Source organism: Lithobates pipiens, unplaced genomic scaffold, assembly GCF_037356315.1.
Source record: "Lithobates pipiens isolate NorthernLeopardFrog02 unplaced genomic scaffold, aLitPip1_a1.2 Scaffold_8, whole genome shotgun sequence".
NCBI lineage: Eukaryota > Metazoa > Chordata > Amphibia > Anura > Ranidae > Lithobates > Lithobates pipiens.
The window spans coordinates 515339816-515365607 of NW_027507903.1; the positions used below are offsets into that span (position 1 = coordinate 515339816).

Genomic DNA, 25792 nt, shown 5'->3' on the forward strand with positions numbered 1-25792 from the left:
TGTCCATAAAAGCTGTCCACCTCTGTCAAAAAAGCATGTCTCTTGGGCTGTGGTAGAGGACCTAGTCTATTCATTTATGAAAGGAGACTACTTAAAAACATATACTCCAAAAGCTACAACAATAAAGTAGAAACTGTTGGACCCTCGCATCTAAAATTGATTATCATGGTTACAGGTTTGCAGTTGTGTGGGCAACAGATTGGGCATCCCTCTCTGGCCTCAGACTTTATGTATGGGATGTAAGGTCCAGGTATGGCTCCCACATTTTTACAGAGATTGAAACATTTTGATACATTGCTTCTCTGTTGGTGTTAGAAGACAACAATGGGTTAAAAAATCCAGAGGTATTAAAAAAAACAAAAAAAACAAACACTAGTTAGGCCAAGGTTGATTTTCTCAATGAAGGAGAAGAGGTCCACCACTTTCAGAAACTAGAACAAAACCAAGGACTCAAGGGGGGGGGGGGGGGTTTCCTCAAACTTGCCACCCTCCAGATGTTGAACTCCCATCATTCCTCTGCCCGAGTCATACTTCACGATCAGACTTTTTGACAACAAACATGCAAATCAGCTGTTTTGGAGCAACATCCGACCGTGTGTACGTTCCATCACACAAACTTTTTTGGTTTTCATCTGACTTTCTGGCAACAAAAGTCCGATGGAGCAAAGTCTGATCGTGTGTACAGAAAGCCATAGGACTTTTGTAAAAAGTACAAACAGGCATGCTCAGAACCAATGCAAAAGATCAGACAACAATACAGAAGTTGACCAAAAGGTGGTGGTAAAGAGCAGAAAAACCACAGGATTTGGTGAAAGTTGGCTGAAAAAGTCCTGCCGTGTGTATGCAATACAAGTTCTCGGCCGACGGCCTTTGTACAAAGATCCACATTTTTTGAAGTTCCACAAAGTCAGCGACCCTCCCCCCAGTACAGCTGGCTTACAGCACAACTTGAGGTTGTGACCAAAGTATTCGGGGTTTACCAGTCTCTAAAAACACACAGTAGGGTGCAATGTCCTATACAACTTTCATTAAAGCAACAGTACAAAAAAAAACAAACAAAAAACAAGCCTTTGAAAAAAAAATGTTACATTTTATTCAGTTTGGCTGAATACAGTTTCACTACTAGCAAACAAATTGTATAAAATGGATTTGCTCTGGGGAAGTGTATAAAATGAACGCAGGTGAATTAAAATACATCACATAAAGCACTTGGGCTCCACAGTTACTGAGGCATGCTGCTAATAGGAGGGTTATCCTGGGCTGGCCAGCAGTTTTGTTAGCTAGTGTCCAATTCTCTTGCAGGCAGCACACCATGAAGGTGAACTCCCGAATCCCTCAATGGACAAAAAATAAAAAGCTAGCCAAAGATTGGGATAGTAACACAATGTTCAAAACTGCAAGCTCTGATGTAATGTAGCCGTTTAACATAGGGATTAGGAAAACAAAAAGGATATGTGCATTACTAAAATCTTTGGGGCAGATAAAACACTGATACACAAGCCTTTTGCCATTTGACTGGAGCTGCTCTTCAATGTCAGTCACTGGTAAAGCCCCGAACTGTTTAAATCCGCTAAACTTATTCCAGGCGCATTAAAACAAAAAAGGTGTGCAAAGTCCTGCAGTTGGTTTTCTTTAGAAAGCAGCCACAGCTGGAGTGTAATAACCTGTCCTCTGCCAGCATTCATCAGAGAAGGACTCCTGCTGTGTGAATGTGGAAGTCTCCCACACCCCATGGCGAGTCAGCTGAATCTTTCCCCCCCCAATCAGAAGCATGATCTTTGTTTACTTCTAGTAGTGAATACTTTCTACAGAAAGCAAGAGACTTTGCACAGTTTCTTCTGATGCATCTCAAAGTTAAACAAACTTAATTGGGCTCTAAACCCAGCTCAAAAGTGTAGCTTCAGATTTGCTGTTCACTTGCATGATGGAAACCACTAAATAAGGCATACATAACTAACTTTGTTGGCATGCTTCGTTTATGTAACGCGTTACTTACGCAGTGCCATTACGCAGCAGCAACAATATTGTAACATCCAGCCGCCACACACGTGCATCGAGTGACCAGAGGTTGTCTGCTGAAAGCATGCTTACAGCACACCAAGCGGTCACTGACAGCTCTTGTTCATGCCTTCTAAGAATCTTGATCATGTGACTGACTGCAGTGGTCACATAAGACTGCTGCCTTGAAGGCAGCATGAAGGGGTTAAATATGTACAAAGTTTAAAGGATGTTCACTTTCTTGCTCTTTCCAATGTTGAATCCTTTCAAAGCCACCTAAACTGGAGGCACCCCCAACAGTCTCAGACTGGAAGCTTTATATAATACTGTGACCATTACTGACTGAAGAAAACATTGCTCTAAGATTTTGTATAAAATAAGCAAACTATTGAGAAAACACAACTCAAAATAACTGCAAGTAACTGCTACTGCACTTACATCCTGAAACAAATCTAACATACTATCCGTTTATTGGTGAACAGTTTATTTCACAATTTCCCCAAAGTGTTCTAATGCAAATAAAAAAAAAAAAAAAAAAAAAGTCTTCCTGCTGCTCAGTTTTTCTTCTCTGAAGCTTTGGCCGTCTTGTTCAGAATTTTCTGAAGAGAAAACAAAATTGTGTATGAATAAATCAGGAGGCAAGATACATTTAACTGCATTCAACGTCTTTCGTTTTCATTGGATACTAGCTGGAGAAAATTGCCCAGTTATCTCCTCTTAATACATTTTACAGAATGCAGTGGGAATAGAAGACTTGGGAGACAGAGGAGATCTCTCTTGTGGACCACGTAATAAGCCTATGGATGATTAGCAGCAAAAACCTAAAAGAACATTTGAGGAGTCTGAGCATAAAATTTAAAACAAAAACCCCAAAATACAAAATGAGAAAACGGTGGGGAACACTTGATGTTCAGCAGTGCTGGATCTGTCCTGGGGTCCTGTTCAAATAATTTTTTTTGACATCAGTCACCTAAAGGACAGGGTTCTCAAAAAAACTCTAGTCAGAAGTCTGCAGACAGCCGCCAATGCCTGCATTTTTGGGGGATTTCCATGTCTCTAGCAAAGCAAGATTGTAAAGGCAGAAGGTTCCCCCAATACCTGAAATTCTTCTAGATTCAGCGATGTTGCATTAGTGTCTTGGCTGCCTGATAATCCCAGCACCATTGGCTCTTGCTGCTGTCAAGACACAGTGAGCCAATGAGGAGAGAAGGGGTGGGCCAGGCCACAGCTTCATATCTGAATGGACACAGGGAGCTTTGGCTGGGCCCAGGTGCCCCCATCCCAAGTTGCTTGCTGTGGGGTGGGGGTCACTCAACAGGAGAAGGGCCAGGAGCACTGAGCAGGCCCCCTGAGAAGAGGATGATCTAGGCTGCTCTGTGCAAACCCACTGCACAGAGCAGGCAAGTATAAACATGGTTATTTTTAAATAACTCATTTTAAGAACTCCTTATTTGCTATGAAATCAAATTGTTTTGTAGTCCAAGTAACCCATATAATGATCCTCTCAACAAATATCTGACCAGGAACTTAAGTTTACCAAGTGCCTATGTCATCTAAACAGAACCCTTTTACATTTATGGTCAGCCTAACATGGAAGGTCAAAGGGAACCCAACACACACACACACACACCTTACCTTGAGCTTTTGATAATGAGACAGGCTGCCGCAATGTGTAACCTTTGCCACCTCCTCACTTGTGTAGAACAGTGAACACAGTCTGCAGTAGTAGCCAGTTTTGGGAATCACATAGTCCACTCCTTGAATATTAAAAAATAAAAAAAAATACATATATCTCAAGCTCATAAATACCATTACAAAACAGCGCATTCATATAATATGATTATGCAATGATGTAATTGATAATGTAATGATTGCTCCCCAGGGACAAAGAAGCTGATCCGACAAGTGCTGTTGCATGGAGATCCACACATTGTGCTTATTCTGCACTTGTAATGCTAGTTTTTATACTCAATTTTGCCAAATAAATCCCCATGGTTTATTGTGGGCTCCTTGAGGGTAGGGACCAATGTGAGTGTGCAATGTACAGGGATAGGGACAACTGTAGACACTCAACTCAGGTTGAACAGGATGGACTGGTGTCTTTATTCAACCTTACTAACTATGAAACTAGGTAGTACAAGTCCTGTACAATTAGGCTAAAGTTATTAGAATCACCAACTAGTACAGTCACACAAATCCTTTCCTTAAAATGCAAGCAACTGATATAGTCTGTAGCAGGGTGGAGTAAAAGTCTAAAAGATACATTTCTATTTAAGATACATTGATAAATTTAGTTTATTCAGCATGAGGCTGCATATCCTACAATATTTACATTTTTGGTAAACTCAATGAATCCAAGCTCTGCAAGCTGAAAAAACATGCACTGCGTTGATGCAGTCACACAATTTCAGTTACCACGAGATAAAACAATGTTCTGGAATATTCCCATATCCAATTGTTTTGCAAATCTATGTACACTATGAACTGTATGATTGAATCAGCTCCAATATCACTTTTTTTTTACTAACCTTCTAAATGGGAAACCTTAATTTTGTTTGCAAATATTACGATTCTAACTACCAGCAAGAATGAGTCCTTACAATTAAAGAGCACCTGTCATTTCAGATCCATCATGGCAGCGTTAGCGGGCATCCACCCACCTACTGCCGCCACGTCTCACCTTGTTGTGCCACTGCCACATCACCAACAACCCCATTAAAGTGAATAGGACCGTCTGTAAGTCAACAGCAGGTGAGAGGGGCAGCTGCGGGAGATGAATGACAGTTGCTCTTTAAAAATTAGGATTTAAAAGCAAGCCAATTTAAAATCAAGCTATTTTGCTTGTGATTTAAGCCAAATCCACTCTGGTCTGTAGCCTGATCTCCTAAATGAAGGGCAGGAGAGCGCAACCATCCAAATCACAGCTCCTGCACTGGATGATGGAAGCACGCACTGGATGATGGAAGTACACACTAAATGGGGAAAAAAAAAAAAATCTGCGTTCATAGGCTTTTGTTCACATCAGAACTGCTTCTCACACAAACAAAAAGTCTATAGCAACGCTGAAGCAGACCAAATACACTGCAATGATGTATACCTTTCAAATTGAATTCAAATATTTTTATTTTGCCCTGACAGACATGTGCCTGCCAAGAAATTTCTGCTCATGGCATATGACCAATTGAAAAACTACTACAAGAAAGGAAAGACAAGACTTCAATGATAAATATGCTTACCGACAGGATTGTTGGGCTGGTATGGCCCAAGCTCATAATCTGTACTCAGTAGTGCTAAGTTACTGGTTTCTGTAGCACTCTCGTCTGCAATGGTTTTAACACCTGTAAGCACGTCCTCCGCTTTAGCCGTCTCATTTTCAGCAATCTCAGAAACTTCCAATTTCATCTTGTGACTTTCCATATCCTCCACATCCCCAACTTCATCAAGAGTAACAAAATCTTCCATATTCCCATGAAAACCCTGTGTGTTCTAGAATGAGAGGAATAGTTTTGATCAAACAAGGCGTTATTCTATTTTTCACTTAAAGCGGGGTTCCACCCTAAAGTGGAACTTTCGCTGATCGGAACCCCCCCCCCCCCCCTCCGGTGTCACAATTGGCACCTTACAGGGGGGAGGGGGGGTGGAGATACCCGTCTAAGACAGGTATTTACACCCACTTCCGGGCACAGACTCCCGTGGGAGTCTATGTAATTTCCTGTCCTGCCGCGCTGTCTGCTGGGACTCACACGGGTCCCAGTGACAGCGCAGAGAATTCCTATTGCGCTGCGCGACTCGCGCATGCGCAGTAGGGAACCGGGAAGTGAAGCCGATTCGCTTCACTTCCTGATTCCCTCACCTAGAATGGTGACGGCAGCAGCTAAGAGCCGAGCGATCGATCGGCCTCGGCATCGCTGGAACCCGGGACAGGTGAGTGTCCATTTATTAAAAGTCAGCAGCTGTAGCATTTACAGCTGCTGGCTTTTAATTTTTATTTTATTTTTTTGGTGGAATCCCCCTTTAAAGTGGTGTTGCCACCAAAAAAAAATAAAAGAATTGTTTAGAGGTGAGTAAAAAATGTTTTTTTTTAAAGAATTTTAAATACTTGTTGCTAGGGGGTCCCTCGTAGTCTGCCTTCTTCCTCGCCTGGGCTGGTGACATCACTTGCCCTCGCGCCGCACAGTCACCTGGGACCTGTCACATGTCCCAGGTGACTGTGCGGCGTATCACGGTGCCCTGCGCCGCTCACGCATGCGCAGTGGGTGCCCGCCTGTGAAGCCACAGCCGGGTTCCCACAGTACGAATGACGGCCCCGCATCGCTGGAGCCTGGGACAGGTAAGTGTCCGATTATTAAAAGTCAGCAGCTGCAGCATTTGTAGCTGCTGACTTAATTATTATTTTTTTTTTTAGGGGGTACCCCACTTTAAGACAGCGTCCTGTAAATGTATTATTCAACTCAGAAGAGTGAGGACATAGTGCCAGAACAGGATGGCTGCTGGGGTCCATGCCGTATTTAATTGTATATGGCAAAAATCGAAATAAGCAGCTAGGCTAGAATCATCATATCCCTTCAAAACCTCACAAGAGGAGGACAACATATTTAAAGTTTTTTTTTTTTCTTCCCACAAGGTAAAGTCATGATGTGCCAGTATAAATCGCATACTAGCAAGTTATGTGAAACTTGCCTTAAAACAAAGCTGTTCCAGCGCCGCAATGTCAGCGCTGCAGCCGCTTCCATTTTCACCACTGTTACTTCTAGGTTCATGGCTGCGACTCCGATTGGCCAGAGCCACAATGACATCACTCATGCACATGAGCCGCAGTACACGGCACAGGGCTAGGAAGGAACAGCACCGGTGGCTGTTTTTTTAGAGCGCATCCACCAGTGATGTCACTGGCTGCATGTAATGTAAATATCTACTAAACAGTGCACGTTTAGGAGATATTTACACTACCCATCGGTTAGTCTATAAGGCTTACCTATCGGTAAATGTTAGAGGAAGCTTACTCTCTCTTTGAAACGACATATCATCACCATCTATAGATAAGGCAAATCGCATCATAGAAGTGCTACATTTTAAAACAGGTAATTAGATAAAAATAATATAGCTAGAATGATTCATACCTTCTTTCTCCCTCCAACAGCAGGAGTTGAAGAAAGTGGCTCTTGAGCCTCTCCTTGATCTTCACTCATCTCTTGCTGATCCAGGTCAGAAACGTCAGGTACTTCTGCCCCATCTTCTACAGAGCCACTCATTTCCATGAGTGCAGTTGCTTCTTCATCCCCAGTCTCCTCTGCAAGCTCAGGCTCACATGATCCAGACACCAGGTCTGTTGGATCAGTCTCTTCAGTGGTTTGGTCATTATCTTCTGTCGTGACAACCTGTGAGGACTTGTCTGCATCACTTGACTCTGATTTGTCAGTCTTCCGCTGCTTTGGTTTGGCGCCATTCTTCTGACCTTGGGGATGAGCTCTCTTTCTGTAGATGTGGAATACCAGCTTACACAAGGTTTGCAAACAATACAACAGTGAGAGAAGTGACTATAATACAGAGTGCCGTGCAAGTTACATTAATCCTTTTCCAAGTTTGTGACTACATATTGAAGTCAGAATGAGGATAAATGGAACCTGTGCCTTTAATCCCTTTTTGACAGAATAACCGGTGTGGTGGTAGGGCTTCAACACCCAACTGTCACACATCCTCAGGAGGCTCAGAAGTTATGTACCAAGAGCAGCCAACCATTTTATCAAGAAGCCACCTCCCAGCATTAAAGGAGATCCTAAACCCAGTAATCTACCCCTCCCCCCACCCTCTTACACAGCCAACCATTGTTTCTCCTCCCCCTGCTATTATGCAGCTGAGAAATGTTTTGACTTTCATGTCTATTTTACACCGAATGGGTTGTTTTACAAGGTGGGTGTTTACAATCACTTGAAGACATCTAATTGTCCAAGACCACTAGCAAGGAAAAAAAAGGCTTGTTGGGAGTGGTTATAGGTTATATAGGGGAAGTTCTTATAGCTTTTTTTTGCCAAGGTCCAGTCACCAAAATACCGATATCCACAAAAGCCCAAGCATTTAACAGCACTGCCCAGTTGTCATCTGAACTACAGAACACCTACCTCACTATGAGAAGGGAGGTGTTCTGCAGTCCTCACATTCTGTCCTAGGGTGGCAATGCAGATTCTAGATACAGTAAAGCAGTGGTCATCAACCCTGTCCTCAGTGCCCACTAACAGGCCAGGTTCTATGTAGTACCTTGGGGAGACGAAGACTAGAATACTGCAGTCACTGAGCAGCAAATTATATCACCCGTTATGTATTTCAGTTATCTTGCAAACCCGGCCTGTTAGTTGTGGGCCCCGAGGACAGGGTTGATGACCTCTGCAGCAGAGTGAAGGAGTGGGTGAAATGCACACAAAGGGAAAAACCTGACGAAACTAAGATAGCTGCAAACATCTACATATCAACTTAATTTTGTTACTCACTTTAAACACTTTAATTTTCACCTGAATAAGCTAATAAACATGATTGACTAAAAATGGAATAAAAGGGAGGAACAAAATGTCAAACATGCATATTAAAATTACCTGCCCTTTTCTTTTTCAATTGAAAGGTTCGGAATCTAGAGGAAAAAGCAAAAACACATTTAGAAAGCCGACAAAAATAAATAAAACCACCCATATGGGTAGAGGATCAATTCTACGTAAACAAGTGCAATTGGCAAGCAGATTACCAGCCCTAGTACTAAAATACGCATTAGGTTGGTACCTCAGCCAATTTCATAACTCAAGCCTGTCAAATTTTTAGTGCACTTATGCTCTCTATAATCCACTGGCTACAAGCTGAAATTTGCACTGCAGTGGATACCTATTCAGGACTTTTGCAAACGTGCAGATCAAGCCGCAAGGCTTTGAATGCTCCCAAAACTTGTCGTTGCTTATGGTTGTTCCAAACAACTCCAAAGTGATAATGGCTCACACGTCATCGGATCAACAGTACGGCATTGGGCCAAAGATTCTGGAGTGTACTGGTTGTGCCACATCCCATACCATCCACAGGCAGCTGGTCTGATTGAAAGATACAGGGCCCAGATATGCAAGCACATACACTAAGGGGGTGGAATTGGGTCCTCACACAGGCATGTTATATTGTAGGCCAAAAGCATACCATGTGACAGGATTGTAGGGACTGGGGCACAGATTCCACAGCTGGAGTGCAGCATTTAGTTTTTATGTAAGGTTCCAGAAAGAACAGAGCTTAAATACCATGTTACTGTTTCTCATGACATGGAAACCAAGCACGACATATCTGATGCTGAAGCCTATCTGGGAAAGAGGGAATCTGTTGAAGGTTTGAAGTTAGACTTGCATTGGCAGACGAGCTTCAGGACAGTGGCTGGGACTCTTGCTGAGAAGTATCCACTAACCAGAGTGGAAATTGAGGCTCTATAACAAATCTCCCAAAATAAACAGCAGTAATCTTCTAGAAAATCTGTATATTTCCTCTCCTCCCTATTGAGATTCTTTGGGAGGGTCAGAAGTGAATACAGGCAGGTGGCAAAGCGTTGGTCAGCTATCCAGGCAAGAAGCTAGTTAGAGTAGATATTGTAGTGGAAGGGCTGAGGTCTGCTGTTTATGTATTAGAAGAACAGATAGTCCAAGAGAAAAAAGTGAGGCAAAGTGTGTTGAGTTTGAATGTTATAAGAGCGCAGCACTTTTGTCTTTGCCCCCATTTATCATGAGATGAACTCAAAGATCTACACCATTTTTTATGTACACAAAATGCTTTTTTCTTAAATTTTGTTCACAAATGTGTCTAAGGCTGCATTCACACCTGAGCATTTTCAGCTCGTAAAACGGCTGGAAAAAAAAAAAAAAAAAAAAAAAATCCCATTCAATTTAATGGCAACTGATCACATGGGAGCGTTTTGACACCTGAAGCTCAAAAAAGTACCTGAGCTTTTTTTTTTTTTTAGGCAGATTACAGGTGTTTCTGCTTTTTACATTGATGACCTTTTGACCAGAGGAAAAAAAAAAAAAAACACACACACACACACACCACTCAACTGCCTGAAAAAAAACCACTTGTGTGAATGCAGCCTCAATCTGTGTTAGTGAGCACCTCTTTTGCCGAGATAATCCATCCACCTCACAGCTGGATGGATATCCAGACCCTGATTAGCATGATTATTGCACAGGTGTGCCTTAGGCTGGCCACAATAAAAACATGCAGTTTTTTCCCTCCTTTGCATAGTTAATCAGGTTTTTGATTGCGGCCTGTTGAATGTTGGCCCATTCCTCTTCAATGGCTGTGCAAAGATACTGACTGGCAGGAACACGCTGTGTTATACGCAGAGCCAGAGCATCCCAAACATGCTCAATGGGTAACATGTCCAGTGAGTATGCTGGCCATACAAGAACTGGGATGTTTTACAGCTTCCAGGAATGGTGTACAGATCCTTGCAACATGAGGTGATTGTCGTGGATAAAGAGCAAAACAATGGGCCTCAGGCTCTCGTCACGGTATCTCTGGGCATTCAAAATGCCATCTTTTTTTGTTGTCCATAGCATACGCCTGCCAATACCATAACCACACCATTGGCCACTCTATCCACAATGGTGACATCAAACACAATGCCATACACGCCATCTGCCCTGTACAGTGAACTGAATCATCCAGGAAGAGAACACCTCTCCAAAGTGCCAGGCGCCATCGAATGTGATCATTTGCCCACTCATGATGATTTCCACAAACTGCAGTCAGGTCAAGACCCAGATGAGAACAAGCATGCAGATGAGCTTCCCTGAGATGGTTTCTGACAGTTTGTACAGAAATTCTTTCGTTACGCAAACTGATTGTTGCAGCAGCTGTCCGGGTGGGGTGACTGGTCTCTGAGGAGAAGATGCTGGATGTGGAGGTCCTGGCCTGGTGTGGTTACACGTGGTCTGCGGTTGTGAGGCCGGTTGGATGTACAGCAAAATTCTCTGAAACACCTTTGGAGACTGCTTATGGTAGAGAAACGAACAGCCAATTCTAGGGACAACTGCTCCGGTGGATATTCCTGCACCCTCAAAACTTGCAACATCTGTGGCATTGTGCTGTGTAATAAAAACTGCACGTTTTACTGTAGAGTGGCCTTTTATTGTGGCCAGCCTAAGGCACATCTGTGCAATAATCATGCTGTCTAATCAGCATCTTGATATGCTACACCTATGAGGTGGGTGGTTTATCACGTTAAAGAAGTGCTCACTAGCACAGATTTGAGAATATTTGAGAGAAATAGGCCTTTTGTGTACATAGAAAAAAGTTGCAGATCTTTGAGTTCAGCTCATAAGGCCTCATTGTACACTGCTGCTGGTAAACGGACATTTAGGAGCAGTTGGGTTTTTTTTTCTTTCAACTGCTCCTGAATGCTCTTCTAGGTTATCTTATCATTTATAGTAGTTTATAGGCAGTTGTGTTTAGAGGCTTCAGAAGCTGTGTTGGGAGGCATTTCAAAACGCCAAACGTGGTAACTCTCCTTTAGCCATGTTCCGTTTACAGGTGTTTTTCATTTTTGGCCATTAAAAAAAAAAAAAAAAAAATAAGACGCAAAATGGACGTTTTAAACTTGGTTACTATCTGTCAAGTTAAATCATTCAGGAAAGGTTGTAAAAACATCCCGTGTACATCAAGCCTAAAAATGGGCAAAAAAATAAAAAATAAAAATAAAAAAAGTGTTGCGTTTACAATTTTGCTATATAAATAATTTTCTCCATCAGACTAGTGTTCACAGGAACAGAAATCAGGTTGTATTTTGGGGCAGCTTCTCAAACGAACAATTTGCTAACAAGTACATAGGCTGTCCTCAAACAATGGGAACTGTTTCAGCAGTCTATTGTCTCATTAACTACAGTAAACAGGTCCATTTTTGTCATTTGGCAACTATGGTAAAAAAAAACCTGAGGTATAAAAAAGGTTGCCAGGCATAAGCTGGACAGGGCTCCAAGCTCCATAATGCATTAACACCAAAAGACTCATCTAACCAGCCACTGAAGAAAAAGATGCTTTTGCCCGATTCGCCAATAACTACCAGCTGAGTCCTTGTCACTGGAGATAAACACAGTAACTTTTAGGTGCATTTCTACTGTTACAGACCGTAGGCCATTTGCTTGTTCAAGATATCTGTCAGTCTTCTATTCCTAATAGTGTAAAAGTTTTGTATGTACAGTATTTGTTTAGTAAAAGCACAAAAAGCAGAGGTCTTGGCTTCCTTGCTTATACCGCAAAGCAACCTTGCTAGATAGATGCAAGCAAAACAGTTCATAAAGCTAAAGTTTTTCTTCTAGTACCCCAGGGCACCGATTGGAGCTATATGAAAAGGTTGCCATGTTAAAAGCGGGAGTCCACCGGGACTCCGCGTTTTTTTTTTTTTTTAAAAGCCAGCAGCTACAAATACTGCAGCTGCTGACTTTTAAAATAGTGACACTTACCTGTCCAGCGTGCCCGCGATGTCGGCACCCGAAGCCGATCTCTAGGTCGCCTGTCGGGTCCTGCCGCTGCCATCTTGGGTATGGGAATCAGGAAATGGAGCCTTTCGGCTTCATTTCCCGGTTCCCTACTGTGAATGCACGAATCGTGCTGCCCAATAAGGACACTCCCCGCTGCCTCTGGGATCTGTGTGTTTCCCAGCAGGCAGCGGGGCACTTGCGGGAAGGGGCGGGCACTTGCGGAAAGGGGCGTAAGTTACGCCCCTTTCCGCAGAGAGCTATCCCGGAAGTGGGTGCAGTTACCTGGATTATCCAGGTAACTGCACCCCCCTCCCCCCTGAAAGGTGCCGATTGTGGCACCGGAGGGGGGGGGGGAGGGTTCCGATGAGCGGAAGGTCCACTTTAGGGTGGACCTCCGCTTTAAGTAAAAGCATTGTTTCTTTTTAAACTTTGTAAGAAGAAAAAAAAAAAAAAAAAAAAAGATTTTTCCTACAGAAACCAGATAGAGCCAATGCCTTAAAGTAGAGCTATAGGTAAAACTCTCCCTACCATTTTGGATAAGGCAAGGGACTCCTTTTTGCCATCTGTGTCCCATTGCAGAGATTTCCCTCTTCCTGAGGACAACCAAAAATTTGGATTTTTTTTACATTCCATGATAATTGAAAACAAAGTTTAAAGGGGTTGTAAACGTAAATGTTTTTTCACCTTAATGCATTCTATGCATTGAGGTGAAAAAACATCTGACAGTGCCGGCGCCCCCAGTCCCCCCCGTTTTACTTACCTCACCCCTCGAAAGTCCCACGCTCGTCCCCCGACGTCCTTTCCACCGTTCAGCCTGGCCGTTGATTGGCTGGAAAGCAGCGCAGCCATTGGCTCGTGCTGCTGTCCATCACATCCACCGACGCGGAGCGCCAGGGCCGTGTGATACAGCGAGCGGCTATAGCCGCCGGCTGCATCACGGGAGTGCGCCCGCAGATGCTTCTCACCATGCGAGGGAGCTCACATGAATGTGAGAAGCACCTGCGGGAGGAAGCCGAGACAGCCGCCGAGGGACCCCAGAAAAGCAGGTTCTGAGCCACTCTGTGCAAAACGAGCTGCACAGTGGAGGCAAGTATAACGTTTGTTATTTAAAAAAAAAAAAATTCACTTTACAATCCCTTTAAATCTTAACGGGGTCAGACAGCAAAAAACAAAAAAAACAAAACAAATAAGATTAAAAAATGGACAAGCGGTCTAATCGCTCTCACCTCTATCCAAAACTAAAAAAGTTTTGCCTTTAGTTATACTTTCATTTAGGATATACCTCCTTAGGAGAGGATCTGCTCTAGCTTCCAAAACTTCTTTAGGCAGGACATGCATACTCAGAATCAGCTAAATCCACCAATGAGCATTGTGAAGGCTTCAAAAGTAAAATACTTACTCTTAATACAAGTTTTTTGTATCGTTGAGAGAGGTTTACTTTCACATTTTTTCCTTGAAAGATGAGAGGGATCTTGCTACAGCGCTCTATCATCGTTTGTGCATCTTCTGCTCTCTCCATCTCAACAAAAGCCTATAACAATTAAAAAAAAAATAAACCAATACAACCCTTCTCTATCAAAGCTCATTCAACAACATAGTAAGCAAATGAATATGCATCAAAATGGCCTTTCCTTTACGTGAAAAGGCACTTAAAGAGGAGTTCGACACTGTTCTTTTTCTCTCCCCCCATGTATCCTAGCATAATGCATTATTAAATTAAACAACGATTTAACATGTTTAATAGTGGATGTTGGTAACATTTATTTTGTACTCACAATTTCGTGCATCCTCTTCTGGCCACTGTCATAATGATTGTGGGCATGTGAAGCCCAATCGATACCTCTTTTGGGATTAGCGTTGGAGAGGTGCAAACTGGTTAAACAGCATGCACCTCTCGAACTTGCATGATTCACCGGCAGCCATAGCGCCAATTGTTTCTAAAGTTGCCATAAGAACGGGCAGAGATGGATCAAGGTCCCGCCCCGTTTTGGCAACATAGATAACCACATCACAATAGCGCAAGACAAAGAATCCCTAGCCTTCCAAGCAGCCGAGTTATTTGCAGCTGCAAATAACGGACATCATGCCTCAATCGCTGTGATCTGCCTTAATGCAATTTTTAATCAAGTACTTCCCACAGACTCCTGGGAAATGAGGACTCATTTCCCAGGAGAGTGTGGAAGTGATGAGGTGCTCCGTGGACACCAAAACCCTTTTAGCAGAGATCCTAGGGAATAAAATGGCAGTTGTTGCAAATGTCACATATTTGCGCAGCAATCTTTCAATAAAGATTAGAGTGTATATAACACAAAATTATAATATATACATACATACATACATACATACACCGAGGATATATATCTATATGAAAGAGATAAGAACGTTAGCCCAATTGCACACACTCATGGAATGTCACCAAACTTTGGTACTAACAAATTTCCAGTCTATTCTTTCAATTTTTGTTACCAGTTTAGTTAGAGGGCTACAATTATTGCACTCTCCAATGTTTGCGACGATATCTCACATGTGGTTTGAGTGCAGTTTACATATCTAGGCCTGACCTACATACGTGTTCACTTCTGTGTGCAAGCATGATGGGGCACTTTAAAAAAAATTTGGATCACTTTTATTCCTATTACAAGGAATGCAAATGTTCTTTTAAACTGCAGATCTCTCCTCTATGCTGGAAAGCCTTAAATGATATCTAGCAAGAGGCATAGCAAGTTTTTTTGAAGTTTTCTATTATACAAAAAAGGGCAGCATTTACATCTGCCAGAGCCAGAAGGGACGCCATGATTTTGCCTCTGGCGGGTCAGAGATGGCCGAGGACCATCTGGTCACCGGTCAGCTCTATTGTAGGGCTGCATTCACATATGAGCATTTCAAAGCAGCGTGATTTTGCACAGGTCACCAATGTAAAAAGCAGAACACCACCTGTAATCTGCCCCAGAGAAGCTCATGTTCTTTGAGCTTAAGGCGTTTTGCTTCAGGTGACAAAACACTTAGATATGAACAGGTGCCGCTGAAATGCGTTTTACAAGCATTTCATGAGCTGAAAATGCTCCGTTGTGAATGCAGCCCAAGTCCCCTTTCACAAAAGCATGTTTTGCCTTTTTGAAATTCAGAGAATCCTAGCACAGCGTTCACTTGCAGTTCATTGCAATTAGCTGCGTTTACATGCGGCTGCGCTGGAACATTCTTGCCATTTCTGTTTCCTGATTTTCTTGCCTCATTGCCACTGCTATCTGCAGATGAAATAGAACACTGCAAATACCTGCAGTTATGTGCAGATAGAAGAAAAAATTTTTTGCAGCTAACAAAACCATTGCTAAATGCAGTGTGAATGGGGCCATAGGAAAGAATTGTCTGAGTTAAGCTGGGGTAGATAGATCAAGTTATCTGCATCTTAAAGCTGAATTCTAGCAGGCCCTGTGAACGGGGTCTAAATCACCACCTGCCGATTCATTCTTTGACTCATATTGACGTATCTGCCCTGCGGTGGTTAATGGGCTGCTTTTAAACGGATCCACAGGTGTAGTGCAGTGTACCTGCGGCTTACCTGCACTGAGCCATAGACTTGTGTCTGTTTACACCTGCCCCCTTCCAATCTGAGCTGCTAAAAAAAAAAAAAAAAAAAAAAAAAAAAAAACCCTAAATGGATCCATCCCCTTCCATTTGATCAGATGAGGAGGCCCATAGAGTAGAGTGGGCTGTGTCTGTGTCGGCTTTGCATATGCAGAGTGGACACAACTGTCATCTGCTCATTGTGGCCCACGACTGGTTACCAAGTTGCTTAAGTGGCCCTAGCTCTTCAAAAGTTTGGGCACCCCTGATCTAAACGATGCCTCATTCAGATACAACTACTTAAAGTCCAGGAGATCATAGGATGTCCACCTAGGGTTAAGTGGTTAAAGCCCCACTCAAAAACTTGAAAATTATCCCTTGCAGTCATGCTGTGCCAACACTGCAGGGGATAATTACTTGTTTAGTCTAAGGCAGGGAAAGTGCTTTTATTTGCCTGATCCTCTCCTCTGGGCTCTCGACAGATGCTGCAGCAGACGGTCCTTCAGCACAATTTCATCCAATGCAAAAGGCCCTGCCTTGGTCTTGCATTGTCAGAACCTTAAACTGCTTAGGGGAGACAAACACTGGGGACCAGTCTGGCATAGGATAGGGTGGGCAAATTTACTTCAACCAAATCCTAGAGCTAAACAATGAATCCTTGGACCAAAGGCACAGCCCCACTGCACGTGATAAGTTTATAAGTTGTACCCAACATTGCCCACAGGAGTAAAAAAAAAAAAAAAACGCAAGCACACACTTAGTCGCCCACATCTTACTTAAAAGCCAGGAATAACCAATGTTACATAAAGGAATGATGATCCAGGGACAATTTAGTTTGGCCGATTTAGACAAAATGTCATACTGCAGGACTCTGGTGCAGAACTGGACAAACAGTACAGCCTCAAAAAAGGAGGCCACCATGAGCCCCAGGACTCGCATGCAAAAGCAAAGAGACAACCACCTGCAGTACAACAGTAGTTTTACTGCAGATCTGAAAGTCTGCGGCTTGTCTGAAGGGAGAAAACTCGCTTCCAAAGGAGTTTAGCAGCAAGCCTAGGCACTCCAAACGCTGAGTAGGTACAATCACCGAGTTCTTTAGGTTCAACAGCCACTCAAATTCTTGCAGAGTCTGCATAATGAGTGATTGCTACATCCTCTAACTCTGAGGCGGAAGATGCTCTCAGATCATCTAGATATCCCACGATCGCGATCCCACGTTGCCGTAGCAACATCAAAAACAGAGCCAAAACCTTGGTAAAGACTCGGGCTGATGCGAGACCGGAGGGAGAACCACAAACTGGTAATGGGCTTCCCTGACTGCAAATCGCAGAAACTTCTGCTGCCAGACATATGGGTATGTGCAGCTACGCATCCTGGATGTCTAAGGGCTCCAGGGAGTACCCGTGATTGAGTGCAGCAACTACGGGACGACTAATTCCATTCTGAACCTCTACACCTTAAAGTGATAGAGGGCTTTTGGGTTCAAGATTGGATGTACCCCTTCCTTCTTGGAAACTACAAAACATTTGAGTAGAATCCTTGGAAACGTTCAGATTCCGGAACTGGTATAACCACCCTGCTACTCAGCAGGTCCCTTACTGCCCCCAATAGGGCCTCCCGACGAGCCGGGGATACTGGAAGGGAAGAATCTGTTGGCGACCAAGAGCAACTATCAGGTCGCAGGTCCATTGGTCAAAAACCGAGGGGACAACCAGGCTGCAAACTCCTGAAGGAGACGCCCCCCCCCCCCCCCCCCGAGAGATGGGTGGGGACAAACCTTCATGCGGTAGCACTTCTACTCACAGGCTGGATAGGCTTGCGGTTTCAGGGACGCTTTTGTCCGTCTGTGGTAGTCCTGTCAGGCTGGAGACGTTATACCGAAGCTCCAGCCATTCGTGAACGGAAACAAGAGGGCCCATGCCTACAGCGTGGCTCATTAGCCTTCCTGGCCTCTGGGAGTAATACACTGTTACCACCGGTGGCATGCTTATTAATGCCATCCAAAGAGGCTCCCAAGAGCCGTTCGCCAAGAGAAACAGTCAGGGCTTTTTTTTTTTTTTTTTTTTTTTTTTAGATGCCTGGTCAACAGACCAGCATTTCAGCCAGGCGCCTCAGCACCACAGCTGACACTGAAGCCCTAGAACCAGAGGGAGGTATCCAGGGCCATGTCGCAAATGTACTATAAGGCCTAGAATTAGTTGGTCTGCCAGTTTCACGCAGACAGGAAAAGCCTGAGGCTCTCTCAATTCACAGTGCAAAAGTTTTGCTCACTCAGACCGTGTCTGCAACACACGTGCGGGGTGCCAGTACTGGTCGCACAGCAGACCCCACAACCGTAAACAAGGAACAAGCCACTGCCTCGGCCTGCCTGTCAACAGGATCCTTAAAATGCAGGAGTTCCCACTACCGGGACCCTGGTTACTTAATTAACCTGGATACTGGAGGGTCCATGACCGGAGGAGCCGACCACTTTGTGAGAAGGCATTCCTCAAAGGGGTAACGCACTGCCCTCTGTCTGGGGAACAAAAAGGTCTTGTGTGCGACCTCATTCCTTGTAGGTGAATTTGTCAAATAAGTCATATGGGAACACGCTGGCTTGCTGGACCCAAACAGGACCGGGTACCTCAGCAGGGGGACCTGCTGGCTCCTGAATCTTCAGGGTATCACACACAGCTGTGATAAGTGCTCCAACAAGCGTTTTTTTTGCACCTGGACAGGGACTCATCCTTACTGTCCGAATGGTCCTGGTCAGCTTCATCTGACAAGGAGTCACCAGGCTCCCAAATCTGTGCCAGAGCTCTCCCCAAAGGACATTGGGGGGGGGGCGGTGGAGTGTGTGTGAACAGGGGGTCACCTTATTGCACCCATCTTCCCACCCAACACCTCCATCTAGCAATGAACGAGTTGAGGACCGCCATCAGGGTGTCCATGGGCACTGAGCAGACTGCTATTGCCTGGACTTTGGGGGAAGAAACACTAGTTTCTGAGCCATGCTGACCCTATCCCTGCCTGCCACCCGAAGGGGACTTAGGACAGTGACAGTCCCACCCTCCCTGCTGCCGCTGACTGAGGGCATCATTCATGCCAGACTCACCACCCTGGGGAGTTCTGCGTTGTCCACAAGTGGTGCCTGTAGTCCTTGAGTGCACCCAGGTGCAGCGGAAACCATAAACCGAGTTGGTGATAACTGCTGGAACGATCACTAAAATTATCAGAAAAAATGCTCAGGCTTCCATAAATTGGCCGCTCAGCATCCAGTACACAGACGGGAAACATAAGGAAAAAAGGCTGCGAGAGTACGAGCCATGCTGCTGTCAGAGAACACTGAAATATGTTCAGCCTTCCAGAAAATGGCCGTTAGTGCCTTGAATAGGAATCACATAGAAAATGACCGCTGAAGCCCAGACAGTCAGCCTGCTCTGCCCACACCTAAAATGGCCGCCAAACATCGCCATGAGGTAGATATAAAAAAAAAAACCCTGCAAAACCACAGCGCTGCACCATTCCCAGCAGACACTCACAGGCACCTTCCAGGGGCATACCCATACAGGTCCCAGGACCACCACCATTCAGCCAGCCCACCCGTGTCAGATGAGAGCCCCTATATTAGGCGCACACACCGCTCAGCAGCCACATGCAGCATCCCCCCCCTCCCCCGAAGGGGGGAGGGAGGGAAGATAGGGACAGGGGAGAGAAGATAGGGAGGTGACCTCCCAGGGAATGCCCAGCTGCTCAGCCCTGTCAGAACAGGGAGAGCTGTACTTACCAGTCCTGAAGAGCTGGGAGACATTCCATTGTAGATCTACTCCTGATCAGTACAGGGTAGCTACTGGCCTCGGCATTCTGTGATGCAGACAATCAGTAGCCCGGTCATATGTATGCCCCAGAGCATAAAAGCTCACCGACCACCTCTGGAGCTGAGGAATGTGGTGGCCTGCCGAGCCGTAACTGCGACCTGCACACGCTCGATGGCCGGACTGGGGAGACTACAAGGATAAGTGAACGAGCCTGTCACCCAGCCAGCTATTGATAGAAGATCACAGGATCATTCATCCTGCGCAAAAAGCCAGATTTCTGCATAGAAAAAACAAAACACAGACCTATGGGCCCGCAGGGTTCCTAGGTCTTTCTCCTAGTGCTGCTAGCAGATAGGAGGGTTGATACCTAAGGGACCACCCAGATGGGCAGAACTGAGAGTTCTGAGTGTTGTATTACAACTTTGCCTAGTATTCTCCTAGAGGTAAGGTATACAACCCAATGGCTAAGAGGAGCTGTGTCGGTTGGTGAATATAAGAGAAAAAACATTTATTAAAGTGCCCCCATCCCTACGCGATCGCACACAGAAGTGAAGGCATACGTAGATTGCTCCTGCATATGTAAATCACATGCATGGTATCACCACGAACTAAAGAGCAGTAATTCTAGCCTAAGACCTCCTCTAAACTGGTAACCTGTAAAACATTTTTAAAAAGTAGCATCGTAGTTTGTCGCCATTTCACAAGTGTACACAATTTTAAAGCGTGACATGTCAGGTAGCCATTTATTCGATGTAACATCTTTCACATAAAATAAAAAATTGAGCCAACTTTGGCATTTTTTTTTTTTATTCATGAAAGCATTTTTCCTCCCCCGGAAAAAAAAAACCTTTGAAAATCTGTGTGGCATAAAAAATTAACGACTGGCATTTAATTCCCTAGGGTCTCCAGGAAGTTAAAAAATAAATACATTTCTACATGTAGGAGAGGAATGTCTAAAGTGGCCCAGTAAACGCCACATTTGAGAAAAACAAACCCACACAAACCCCCCCACAAACATTCCCCTCTGGGTGATCTATGTACATTGCAAGGATAACATTTTTCTTGCAGGTCTGAAGAAATCCCCCTGTGGATCTAATGGGAGGGGGTTTCACAATTAACTGTCAGCTATGAAGCTGCAGAGTACCAATGAGGAAAGCTGCTGGGCCTGCATCCTGTGTTCCTATTGAAAGTATCTCTCCAAAAATGAGATTTTTGTTGCAGGTGATGCCTGAAACCCGACTTAAAAAAATTGGTGACTCAATCACACAAGCAGGAAATTCTGTACTGGACACCTCAGAAACCTATTCTGTATACAGAACTAAATCCATGTAGCCATATTGCATTCTCAGAAAATTACAGTGGCTGCAGATTGAAAAAGGAAAGTGTCGCAATTATGAGCTATATTTCTCTTTGCTTTTTTTTCCCCCCACGAAAGTGGAGTTAGCCTTTAAATTACCTCAGTTAATCTGAGCTTTGCTTCCCCTACTCCACAGAGGTGAATTTGCATGCATGAATGACAAAGGTGTATGTACCTGACTTCTCATTCTCATCAATATGTAGGTCTTCACTTTTCCATAGGTCTCAGCCAGCTTTATAATTGCACTGTCAGTATAGACCGTTTTTGGAAGGTTAGTAAGGTGTATGACACGGCCAGGCTCTTTATCATCCTCTAATTTTTCCTCTTGTTTTTGTTCAGCCCCTCCTTCAGCTTTCCCTTCTGACCTTCCTTCAGGCTTCACCTCAGGTTTCTATAATTGGACAAGTGTTACAAGGCAAAAGCAGTGAGAACATTACATGCACACCATGATATAAAAAACACCCACCATTCCCCAAATTTCTTGGCTTCACCTATATACACTTCTATATCTGATCACTAAAAACAATAGAAGTTCCCTGCCCTTTCCCAGACCACTATGAAGTTTAAATTCTTACATCTAAATCCAACAGGAAGCTCAAGAACCCACAAGTGGGTGGAGCCAGGACCTCAGGTAAAAGACCACCTTGTGACATCTCAAAGATAAGCAGGGTCCGTACACGCAGAACTCATCTACCCATCGTTAGATAAACAGCATCTCAAACCTTAAATGCATTAACCCTTTCAAAACAATCAAAAAAGGATACCCATGTATTTGTGTTTTTAGCCATGGTTCAACAAATTGTAAAAGTGTGGTAGAGGCCTTGAGCAGAACAGATTGTTCACAGCAAATGCGTGCCCCCCCCCCCCCCCTTGCGAATCATATGATTACATTGAGTTGATAGCTAAACTTGACACATACCTTAATGCGTTTATATTTTTGTGACATGTGTACTTGGACCGGCTTCCCAAACACAAGAGCTGGCTTATTAATGTAGTAATCAACCATAGCATGAGCCTCTGCTGGAAGGGACATCTCAATGAAAGCCTGTTGGGGGGGAGAGAAAGATTATGTCATACTAAAAATAAATGCACTAAACTCATTCTATAGCAAAACTGCATGCACTTTTCATTCCAAAATGTTCTGGAAGAGTAGTATGCTAGTATTAGTAGTAGTATGCTAGTTCAGCAAAAATCATGAGCTGTGATCTGCAGATAACATTGAGGAGGGAAGTGGCTGATCTGTAGGAGTCAGAGCTTTCGCATATGGCTAAAACTACAGACGCTAAAAATCCCAACGTTTGGTGGTTATCAGGGGTGCTCAGTGTGTGGACAGACACCCCAAAGTTATTACCAGGGGAATAATTAACACATACATTTAGCATGAAGGCATTTTTTATGGAGAAGTGTGCTTCACAAAAGTGCATCTCTTATGCATGCTGATCTCCCAATTTACGCTATTAAAAACAGTACTAGTACAGAGAAAAAAAAAAAAAAAAAAAAAACACCACAACATCTATCGACTTGCCAGAAATCCAGCAAGCTACCGTTTTCCCAAGCACTCTGCTGCAGTAAAATCTAACTGGCAGCTTGAACAGTTCTTATTGTGCTACATTGCCCTCTTCAACAAAAGAGGTTTTCTGTAGTGCAGCAGGATAAAGGTTGGCACAACTGGCTACACTGATAAGCATCTTAGTGCTCAGTGTGTACAGGATGTTGGTAGCTTGCTGGATATCCAGATCAGATTTTTTACTGTGTTTTTTTGGCGCCAGCCACACGCAAATAAATACACGACGCATCTCAGCGGCGCATATTTGTATGAATTGGTGTACAGCTGTGCCGAGAGCTCGTGACCTGCAGTTACCAGCGACCAATGGAACGTTCCTGATCACTACTTCCGATCAGGAACTTTCCAAACATGTTACCACCGGGACAGCCAAACAGCAGTCACACAATCAAACCCTACCCCCCCACCCACAAAAGCCTGGGAGGCGCTGGTGTTAAGAGGTTAAAGAGTTAAAACAGGGGGAAATGTTGATGTATAACAGATGTATTAAATGTGTTTATTCACCTAGACACATTTTATTAATCCACACCACCCCAAACTAGAGTATGATCTCTAGCAATATGAAAACGGACTATGGCATCTTAGGTACTCCACTGCATTACCTTATGAATTTCCAGAAGGGGTGCACCGAATGGGTTTTTTGATGCTGAAACTGAAAAATACACTAGGCCGAAAACCGATACCGAAAATTACTTTAAAAAAAATATTTTTATACAGGAGATGGTCAGAGACTGGCGACATGATAAAAGAGATAAGTGTGATCAGGGGGGGGGGATCATGCAGCAAAGAGAGGAAAGCCACCTCTCACAAGCTTTAATTTCAATAGCTGCGTGTTCCGTCGTGTGCCGTCACATACAGCCCATCCCCCTTGTCCGGGCACTTTGATAGACAGATCAACCATCAAATCTGGAAGGGTGATCTGCCTATCAAAGTTCCCTGGACAAGGGGGAGGGGCCATATGTGATGGAGCGCGACGGGGAACACACAGCTATTGAAATTAAAGCTGTGATGTTCCCAGCGGTATATTGAACCAGACGGTGGAGGCTCCGCCCCATTTTCGGCTCAATTATCGGCCTTTTTTCCTTTCGGCAAATTGCCGAAAAGGGCATTTTCGGCGGCCGAAATTTCGGTGCATCCCTAATTTCCAGGACTATACTATCACTGTTACAAAGCTTAAGGCTACTTTCCCACCGAAATGGGTTTTCAGGTGTTGTAAAGCTATAAAGCCTAAAAACTGCATCCCATGGGTTTTGAGCGCTGTATACTAAACCTCCCCTGCCCACTGGAAGCGCTGAAACACAGGCGGTTTTAACCATTTCTTCAGCCGCTAGCGGGGGGTTAAAAGCGACCCGCTATTGGCTGAAAAGTGCTGCTAAAACTAACGGCGCTTTACGGTCAACACGCCCAGTGTGAAAGTAGTCTAAATGATAATCACCACCTATCAGTTTATTTTTAAATGAAGAATACCGAGATAGGGACACCATTAGAGCCACGTACAGAAACATAAGGTAGCACTGATTAAGATAAATGGCATCCAACCTATATGTGCTCAAACAAAAGTGGAATATTTTGGGTGGAGCTGAAATTAAAACAATTGTAAGCATGGTTTTGACAGTTATCTATACCTCGTTCTTTTTGTTCAGAATGAAACAGCTTGCAACCGTTCCAAAAGGCTTGGCAAGTTTCAGAAGCTGGAACCTCAAGTTCTTTCCTCGCTCAAACTCCATGATATGAACCACCCTGCCGGTGCCCTAAATCAAATGCATTAAAATTAAAACACCAAACAGCAAGTACATTGTAAATGACATGCAATTAATACTTCTAGGAACCACATAGCCTAGTGCCCACAGGTATTCAACACTATTCGCAGCTTCATGAAGAGGTTGGAGCCTGAATCACTCGCCCCACCCTCACATCTCCAGGAATGTGATAGATGGCCTTAAAATCAAATAAGTCAGGCAGTGAGGTCACGTCCTTTGTTTAATGCAAATCAATATTTACTGGCATGCTCATTTAGAGCAGTGAATGCTAACCCCTTCAATAGCCTAAGACATAGTCAAGTATGGATGAATATATGACTTCACATCAACTCCCTCACAACACAGCACTCCATATTACTAAAGCAGCATCTCCAGGCCTGTAAAAGTCATATCTTGTTGTATCGCAGGGACCCCTCTCCTCTGTCACTATGGTGTATGAAGTTACACTGTGTCCTTCAATGTTGAGAAAAAAAAAAAAACTATTTTATTTTTTCTATGATCAAATATTTTTTAGATATACAATATTTTAAAGTTATCTCTGGCTTATGTTTGAAAAATGCAGCGTGGAAATTTGTCTACATGTATCGGTTCTTTACCAAGCATGTTGTAGGCAGTTGTGACATAATATTACAATTGTAGTGTGCACCAACAGCAGACATTTCTGAGTTCCCAGAATATAAAAATCAGGAGGAACCACTTCAAATGTATACGAACCATTTTCCTTGGCATTGGTCTTTGTCCTGGCATATCATCATGTCCTGCACAATAAAGTACAAACATTAAAATTACACTTGGTTTTACAAGCAGAAGAGAAAAAAAAATAAAATAAAAAAATCTGCATCTATTTTAGCAATAACTCTGGCTACCACAGTGATGGCACAGCAAAACATGACTAATTATTAACTTATATTTAGGGCTGCAACTAACGATTATTTTTATAATCTATTAGTTGGCCGATTATTGTTTCGATGAATAACCTTAAAAAAAAAAAAAAATTGACAGCCATTTTCAACCACAGTGACAGGAAAATTTGGAAATCGAAAACTTCTTGGTCAATCTATTTCTAGACAGTGTAAGTGGTATTTATTCAGAAATGACATTTTAAAAACAGAATGTTAAAAAAAAGTGAAAATTTCAAACAAAATTCTTTCATTCAGCGAATGTACAAAGATTTTTCATCTGAATTGTCTCATCTGAAAATTGATCTGTGTGACCATCATAAGGCTTGGTGCACACCTATGCAGTTTGCTTTTGATCTGTTT

The 25792-nt window shown here is 43.6% G+C and overlaps 1 protein-coding gene across 2 annotated transcripts in view; it reads right to left on the reverse strand.

Moving 5' to 3' along the window:
• Positions 1-1069: 1069 nt before the first annotated feature.
• Positions 1070-25792, reverse strand: part of MATR3 (matrin 3) — a 40307-nt gene continuing 15584 nt past the window's right edge. For both annotated transcript variants that reach the window (XM_077469413.1, XM_077469414.1), the window contains exons 6-15: positions 25245-25288; positions 24396-24521; positions 22126-22251; positions 21382-21597; positions 13888-14019; positions 8586-8620; positions 7119-7473; positions 5235-5484; positions 3634-3755; positions 1070-2597 (exon numbers count right to left, since the gene is read on the reverse strand). In XM_077469413.1, the coding sequence (XP_077325539.1) occupies positions 2553-2597; positions 3634-3755; positions 5235-5484; positions 7119-7473; positions 8586-8620; positions 13888-14019; positions 21382-21597; positions 22126-22251; positions 24396-24521; positions 25245-25288 (1451 nt within the window). In that variant the 3' untranslated portion in view covers positions 1070-2552. The remainder of the gene's footprint in view (positions 2598-3633; positions 3756-5234; positions 5485-7118; positions 7474-8585; positions 8621-13887; positions 14020-21381; positions 21598-22125; positions 22252-24395; positions 24522-25244; positions 25289-25792) is intronic.